Source organism: Protomyctophum bolini (genome assembly GCF_963924005.1).
Source record: "Protomyctophum bolini genome assembly, chromosome: 19".
Lineage (NCBI taxonomy): Eukaryota > Metazoa > Chordata > Actinopteri > Myctophiformes > Myctophidae > Protomyctophum > Protomyctophum bolini.
The window spans coordinates 21,431,853-21,440,758 of NC_137880.1; the positions used below are offsets into that span (position 1 = coordinate 21,431,853).

The following is an 8,906-nucleotide window of genomic DNA, read 5'->3' on the forward strand; positions in this document are numbered from 1 at the left end:
AATTACTGCAGCATTGAGCTGTAGGAGGAACAGGCCTTGAACATGGAATGTCTGTACTGAAACCCTGATGATTAGACCACTGCACCATCAGTCAGACACTCTCAGGCAAAGTCTCCTGGTAATTTTGAAGTGATCTTTTGTTCGTTAGCCTTCAGTTAGTAAAGTTTAAATAACACAGCATCATATTAATCAGATCTTTCTTAGCGCTGTTGAGGTCTTCTTTTGTATGACAGTGTAACAGCCGGGAATCGAACCCTGGTCTCCCACGTGGAAAGCCAACATCTTAACCACTACAACAATTAGAGTTATCCTCGTTTCTCATCATTTTGGACCTGGCCCATATCGTACTGCATACTATAGCACGCCGTTTTTCATCATTTTTGAGGATTTGAAAAAAATGAAAAAATGAAAAAAACGATGGTTCTGAAATAAAATGGCCCATTTGGATACCAAATTCTAAATTCAAAATTCCGCAATTTCCGCAATTTTTCAAAAAAATGAAAAAACATGGGCTATAACCCATCCTTTTTTTTCTAACACTCCGCAATTTGCTAATGTTTCCCATCCTTTCCGGTAAATACAACACATTGAGCAGGGCACTGCAGGGAGTTGAACCCCGTTCCGGTAAACCAGAAGTCCGACACCAGTGCCTTAGTTTTTGTGTTGTTCATTTACAGGTCCAGGTGTGCATACACATGTGCGCCTGTGCGTGTGTAGGTGCACGCTTCAATATAACCCATCATTTTTTCATTTTTTTCAAATCCTCAAAAATCATGAAAAACGGGGCGCTATAGTATGCCGTACGATATGGGCTATAGCCCACGGTCCAAAATGATGAGAAACAGGGCTAACTTTTTTTTTCAAAATTTCAAAAAACATGGGCTATAACCCATCGTTTTTGTCATTTCGTCATTTTTTTCAAATCTTCAAAAATGATGAAAAACTGCGCGCTATAGTATGCCGTACGATATGGGCTATAGCCCACGGTCCAAAATGATGAGAAACGAGGCTAACTTTTATTTTCAAAATTTCAAAAAACATGGGCTATAACCCATCGTTTTTGTCATTTCGTCATTTTTTTCAAATCTTCAAAAATGATGAAAAACTGCGCGCTATAGTATGCCGTACGATATGGGCTATAGCCCACGGTCCAAAATGATGAGAAACGAGGCTAACTTTTTTTTCAAAATTTCAAAAAAACATGGGCTATAACCCATCGTTTTTGTCATTTCGTCATTTTTTTCAAATCTTCAAAAATGATGAAAAACTGCGCGCTATAGTATGCCGTACGATATGGGCTATAGCCCACGGTCCAAAATGATGAGAAACGAGGCTAACTTTTTTTTTCACAATTTCAAAAAACATGGGCTATAACCCATCGTTTTTGTCATTTCGTCATTTTTTTCAAATCTTCAAAAATGATGAAAAACTGCGCGCTATAGTATGCCGTACGATATGGGCTATAGCCCACGGTCCAAAATGATGAGAAACGAGGCTAACTTTTTTTTTCAAATTTTCAAAAAACATGGGCTATAACCCATCGTTTTTGTCATTTCGTCATTTTTTTCAAATCTTCAAAAATGATGAAAAACTGCGCGCTATAGTATGCCGTACGATATGGGCTATAGCCCACGGTCCAAAATGATGAGAAACGAGGCTAACTTTTTTTTTCAAAATTTCAAAAAACATGGGCTATAACCCATCGTTTTTGTCATTTCGTCATTTTTTTCAAATCTTCAAAAATGATGAAAAACTGCGCGCTATAGTATGCCGTACGATATGGGCTATAGCCCACGGTCCAAAATGATGAGAAACGAGGCTAACTTTTTTTTTCAAATTTTCAAAAAACATGGGCTATAACCCATCGTTTTTGTCATTTCGTCATTTTTTCAAATCTTCAAAAATGATGAAAAACTGCGCGCTATAGTATGCCGTACGATATGGGCTATAGCCCACGGTCCAAAATGATGAGAAACGAGGCTAACTTTTTTTTCAAAATTTCAAAAAACATGGGCTATAACCCATCGTTTTTGTCATTTCGTCATTTTTTTCAAATCTTCAAAAATTATGAAAAACTGCGCGCTATAGTATGCCGTACGATATGGGCTATAGCCCACGGTCCAAAATGATGAGAAACGAGGCTAACTTTTTTTTTCAAAATTTCAAAAAACATGGGCTATAACCCATCGTTTTTGTCATTTCGTCATTTTTTTCAAATCTTCAAAAATGATGAAAAACTGCGCGCTATAGTATGCCGTACGATATGGGCTATAGCCCACGGTCCAAAATGATGAGAAACGAGGCTAACTTTTTTTTCAAAATTTCAAAAAACATGGGCTATAACCCATCGTTTTTGTCATTTCGTCATTTTTTTCAAATCTTCAAAAATGATGAAAAACTGCGCGCTATAGTATGCCGTACGATATGGGCTATAGCCCACGGTCCAAAATTATGAGAAACGAGGCTAACTTTTTTTTTCAAAATTTCAAAAAACATGGGCTATAACCCATCGTTTTTGTCATTTTGTCATTTTTTTCAAATCTTCAAAAATGATGAAAAACTGCGCGCTATAGTATGCCGTACGATATGGGCTATAGCCCACGGTCCAAAATGATGAGAAACGAGGCTAACTTTTTTTTTCAAAATTTCAAAAAACATGGGCTATAACCCATCGTTTTTGTCATTTCGTCATTTTTTTCAAATCTTCAAAAATGATGAAAAACTGCGCGCTATAGTATGCCGTACGATATGGGCTATAGCCCACGGTCCAAAATGATGAGAAACGAGGCTAACTTTTTTTTTCAAAATTTCAAAAAACATGGGCTATAACCCATCGTTTTTGTCATTTCGTCATTTTTTCAAATCTTCAAAAATGATGAAAAACTGCGCGCTATAGTATGCCGTACGATATGGGCTATAGCCCACGGTCCAAAATGATGAGAAACGAGGCTAACTTTTTTTTTCAAAATTTCAAAAAACATGGGCTATAACCCATCGTTTTTGTCATTTCGTCATTTTTTTCAAATCTTCAAAAATGATGAAAAACTGCGCGCTATAGTATGCCGTACGATATGGGCTATAGCCCACGGTCCAAAATGATGAGAAACGAGGCTAACTTTTTTTTTCAAAATTTCAAAAAAACATGGGCTATAACCCATCGTTTTTGTCATTTCGTCATTTTTTTCAAATCTTCAAAAATGATGAAAAACTGCGCGCTATAGTATGCCGTACGATATGGGCTATAGCCCACGGTCCAAAATGATGAGAAACGAGGCTAACTTTTTTTTTCAAAATTTCAAAAAACATGGGCTATAACCCATCGTTTTTGTCATTTCGTCATTTTTTTCAAATCTTCAAAAATGATGAAAAACTGCGCGCTATAGTATGCCGTACGATATGGGCTATAGCCCACGGTCCAAAATGATGAGAAACGAGGCTAATTTTTTTTTCCAAAATTTCAAAAAACATGGGCTATAACCCATCGTTTTTGTCAAATTGCGGAAATTGAGGAAATGGTAATTGCGGAATTTGCGGAAATGGAAATTGTGGAAATTGCGGATTTATTTTTTCATTTTTTCATTTTTTTCAAATCCTCAAAAATGATGAAAAACGGCGCGCTATAGTATGCCGTACGATATGGGCTATAGCCCACGGTCCAAAATGATGAGAAACGAGGCTAACTTTTTTTTTCAAAATTTCAAAAAACATGGGCTATAACCCATCGTTTTTGTCATTTCGTCATTTTTTTCAAATCTTCAAAAATGATGAAAAACTGCACGCTATAGTATGCCGTACGATATGGGCTATAGCCCACGGTCCAAAATGATGAGAAACGAGGCTAACTTTTTTTTTCAAAATTTCAAAAAACATGGGCTATAACCCATCGTTTTTGTCAAATTGCGGAATTGCGGAAATTGAGGAAATTGAAGAAATGGTAATTGCGGAATTTGCGGAAATGGAAATTGTGGAAATTGCGGATTTATTTTTTCATTTTTTCATTTTTTTCAAATCCTCAAAAATGATGAAAAACGGCGCGCTATAGTATGCCGTACGATATGGGCTATAGCCCACGGTCCAAAATGATGAGAAACGAGGCTAACTTTTTTTTTCAAAAAACATGGGCTATAACCCATCGTTTTTGTCATTTCGTCATTTTCTTCAAATCTTCAAAAATGATGAAAAACTGCGCGCTATAGTATGCCGTACGATATGGGCTATAGCCCACGGTCCAAAATGATGAGAAACGAGGCTAACTTCTTTTTTCAAAATTTCAAAAAACATGGGCTATAACCCATCGTTTTTTTTCATTTCGTCATTTTTTTATTTTTGTCAAATCATCAAAAATGATGAAAAACGGTGCGCTATAGTATGCCGTACGATATACGCTATAGCCCATGGTCCAAAATGATGAGAAACGAGGATAACTTTTTTTTCAAAATTTCAAAAAACATGGGCTATAACCCATCGTTTTTTTCATTTTTTTCAAATCCTCAAAAATGATGAAAAACTGCGTGCTATAGTATGCCGTACGATATGGGCTATAGCCCATGGTCCAAAATGATGAAACACTAGGATAAAAAAAAAAAAAAAATTCAGTGAGTGTCCAACAATGAAGTACTGTATAATGTTACTTGACATGTCATATATCTATGCCATATTATAAATAGATTATAGTGCATTATAGTTTTTATAATGTATTATAGGCATGGGCTTCATAGAAAGCGTTAGCAGATTTCTCTCTGAATATTGACAGCCTAGTCTTTGCTCTAAAGCTTTATTTTTATGAAACAGGAAATAAAGAAAATATTTTTCTTAAAATATATCATTACCGAAACAGACATTCTCTCTACCGCAACATACTTAAAAGTATAGCGGTGTATGAAAATGGGTGTTGCGGAGGATGAGAAACATGGTATTTCATTGGTTTCGTGAGAATGACCCTACTAGTCCTACATACTTACACCTAGCAACCCCATTCTAGCCTACTTACGTAGGTTCATCTTACGGTGGACATGTTTGCCTGAAAAGGAATATTTGAAATGTTTCATAGTTTTAGAAATATAGTGCTTTGGCAGATTTTGACACATCAAAAAATCACTTTCACCTAGAAACTGTGGAGACACATGCTGGAACGTTTTACTTTGAAATGTTTCATAGTTTTAGAGATATAGTGCTTTCACATTTGAGACATTTATAGGCAGATAGTGGCACGTCAAAAAGTCACTTTCACCTAGAAACTCCATTCACACTTTGTAAAATTCAGCTTACTGTGGAGACACATGCTGGAACATTTTACTTTGAAATGTTTTGTAGTTTCTGAGTTTTTTAACTTTAACGCTCAATGCATTCTCAATGGCAATAGCACAAACTTTGGCATGCTACTAGTCCTACATACTTACACCTAGAAACCCCATTCAAACATATTTAGGTTCATCTTACGGTGGGCATGTTTGCCTGAAAAGGAATCTTTGAAATGTTTCATAGTTTTATGAACTCAGCTAGACTTGAACCAACAACCTGTGGCTCAGCATCTTATCAGAGTGCCACCATGATCTCTGAGAAACTCTTCAGCTTTCCATCTCTTTCCAGTGTTCTTCTGAATATTATTCTCCAAAACATGTTGCAGAGTGAAAGAGTAAAAATCTAAAATGACACAGCTTTCCCGATGTTAGTGTGTTTCTGATGTGGGATGGCGACAGGGGGGAGGACCCCCCACCCCTGGTGTTTCGGCTTCACCATGGTGCCCCTGAAGTGGTGAGGGAGGTGCTGCTGGAGCGTGGCTGGGAGGAGTACAATGAACAGGAGCAGAAGGCAGGGGACTGGAACCTTTACTGGAGAGCTTCCACCTTCCGCAACTCCGACTACGAGAACCTGCTTCCATGGCAACGCCTCAACCACCATCCAAAAACGAGTTGCATCACACGAAAGGTAGTAGTGATGTCATTTAAACACATCCACCGCCAACACAGCTGTTGTAATAGCTGTGTAAGCATAGCATATCAGACATTTTATTATTAACTGTTACATTATGCATCTTAAATAGGACCTAATAGCGTTTGAGTACTTAACCAGTTGGTTACTTTACCCAATTGTATGAAACTTTGGGTCCAAACAATAATCAAAACCATGAATAAAAAAATGTAAAAGTTACAATACATTAAAATATACACAGTACACAACACAAAAAAAGAGGTTTAGTGGTTAATTCACAAAACGAAAATGTGTATTTTGTTTAAAGGACTATTTGGCACGGCACCTGAAGAGGATGAGGGGTGCACATGGTTCAGCACTCTACGACTTCAGTCCTACCGTGTTCATCCTCCCCAATGACTACACACGCTTCCTGGCCGAATACACCAAACACCACCTGTTCAAATGTGGAGGCTCATCGGTCTACTGGATCTGTAAGCCCGTTGGTCTCTCCCGCGGCCGAGGCATTTTCATCTTTGAGGACATTAAGGACTTGGTCTACGACTCGCCTGTGATCGTGCAGAGGTACATCAGCAGCCCGCTGCTCATCTCAGGCTACAAATTTGACCTTAGGATCTATGTGTGTGTGAAGAGCTTTGTCCCGCTGACCATCTACATACACCAGGAGGGGCTGGTGCGCTTCGCCACCGAGAAGTACGACCTGTCTTCTTTGGACAATCTCTTCGCTCATCTCACCAACACCAGCATCAACAAGTTTGGTCCCTTCTACACCAGCGACAAGGAAAGCGTGGGCCAAGGGTGCAAGTGGACCATGAGTAAGTTCAGATGCTTTCTCCACAGCCAGGGCATCAACGAGTTCCCTCTTTGGCAGAAGATCAACAACATCGTCACGCTTACCCTGCTCACCATTGCCCCCTCCATACTCTCCAGTCCCAACTGTATTGAGCTGTTCGGGTTTGACATCCTTGTCGACTCCAAGTTTAAGCCGTGGCTGCTGGAGGTCAACTACAGCCCGGCCCTGACCCTAGACTGCCAGGTAGATGTGACGGTAAAAAAGGGGTTAATTGGGGACTTAATCGATCTAATGAACTACAGGTCAAATGACTGCCTGCGAGGGAGTGGCTACCAGAGACAGATGCACAAGCGGCCCTGCTGCCTCAGCAGCCAGACCTCAGAGCTTGTCCTCCCTAAGTGTAGTAGATCCCAGATTCGGAAGAGACAGAGTTGTAGTCAGTCCTCACAAACTCTGGCTAAAACCCCCTGTGAACCGACTCAGCCTTCACACACACAGAAACTCCCTCTTCCTGAAGTGCTCTGCCAGCACCAGTCCCATAAAAGAAGCCACAGCCAGCTGAGTTTATATAACCTGTTGGTAGACCGCCAAAGACACCTGCCTTCCTTTGACTTGAAAAGGATACACACAGAGAGGCGTTGGGTAATTAACACAAATGTTGGCAGAATCGAGAAGAACCGTGCTGTCCGAGGTGTGAACCCGATACATGACCCACATTCAAGGTCACCCATAAATGAACCTTTACGCCCAGCTCTGGCATCATGGCCAACGGTCAACGGGGCACTCCTCATGTCTGAAGTTACACGCTGCTGTGACGATGAAAGAGCCAAGATAGACATTCAGAAAGACAGCAATGTTTCCTCAGTGACATCTGATAGCCCTCGACCACGACATAGCTATCTGAGGCAGAGGCATCCACCTGTCGATGGAGCCTTGCTTAAAGCAGGGCCTTGTAAGCTCCCGGAAATCCATAGGTAGTTATTGGTCTATATATGTTTTCAAAGTATATTTGAAATAATTATCCTTCAGGTTCAAATGATCTTGAAAACTTTCAGAATTGAACAAAAAAAAAAGAAAAGAAAGAAATCTAAACTGTTGAACTTTGCTTTTTGATCCACTGTGCTAGACACAAGCCGCTGAGGCCTCCCTGGGGAAGCACCAGAACACAAGCCAGAGACGGAACTCCTCCGCTGAGAGTTGGAGACTTCATACTGACATTTCCGTTCAACAAAGCCACTCTGAAGGCCTCACGAGACAAACTGGATGTAAAGATAGCCATCCAGGAGGTCCACAGGTTGACTGGTCAGCTGGTTACTGGCCAAACCCGATCAGAGATGAAAAAGAGGCAGTTGGAGGAAGAGGTGCGAGAGGAGAGAGGTGTCGGCGAGGAAGATTTTCATTCCTTGTTCTGGGGACCAAAGGACCCCCCACTGCTCAGAGATTGCTACCTCTCCAGTTAAAATAAGCTTTGTCTTTTGCGATAAAGCATTTGGACATTTGGTCTGCCATAAAGCCTGTAGGGAAAGTACTACTACGACAGTCACAGTGACATAGCATTTATTGTTGGAGTGATTAACAGTAGTGGCACAGCATATTAAAAAACATAATTAGCCTGTGTATAGTGTTTATGCGTCTTGATAGAACATTTTTGTTCAGGATGTCACATTATTTACTATACAATGCGTGTGTGGTACAGCGTGTGTCTGTAGTAGTGGGTGTGATTAATGTAGGATAGGTAAATATGAGTGCTCACCTGCATAATGGCTATATGATTTCAGTGCCTTCAGGTTAGGAGGTACTGTAACAAGGCTCTTCTTACCTGTCAGTCACATGAACATGTGAGGCAAGGAGAAAGGCTAAGACATTGACCTTGTGGACGCCTCATGAATAATACGCCATTCTCTGGAAATAGTCCTGTGCTTACACAGTTACACCTGTCGGATGTGTGGGGTCGATAACCACACCACAAGCCCTGCCATCTCAATTCACAGCACACTATACATTCACAATGAATACTTTATAGACATTCAGAATTCTCTAATTGGTGACCGCAAGCACGCACACACGCGCGCACACACACACGCACACACATGCACACGCACCCGCACACACACTTCATGTGTTGATGTCGCTCTTGTCCTTGATGCGCACTCTGCCCGAAGTGTACCTGGTCTCCTGTCGT

General features: G+C 40.3%; 1 protein-coding gene across 1 annotated transcript; it reads left to right on the top strand.

The window, feature by feature from the left end:
* Window positions 1–5,682: 5,682 nt before the first annotated feature.
* ttll2 (tubulin tyrosine ligase-like family, member 2) lies at window positions 5,683–8,184 on the top strand (the record flags this gene model as incomplete). Its single annotated transcript, XM_080791414.1, has 3 exons — window positions 5,683–5,928; window positions 6,239–7,122; window positions 7,851–8,184. 3 exons carry the CDS (start codon window positions 5,683–5,685, stop codon window positions 8,182–8,184), a joined length of 1,464 nt encoding a protein of 487 aa, XP_080647540.1.
* Between the last annotated feature and the right edge of the window lie 722 nt (window positions 8,185–8,906).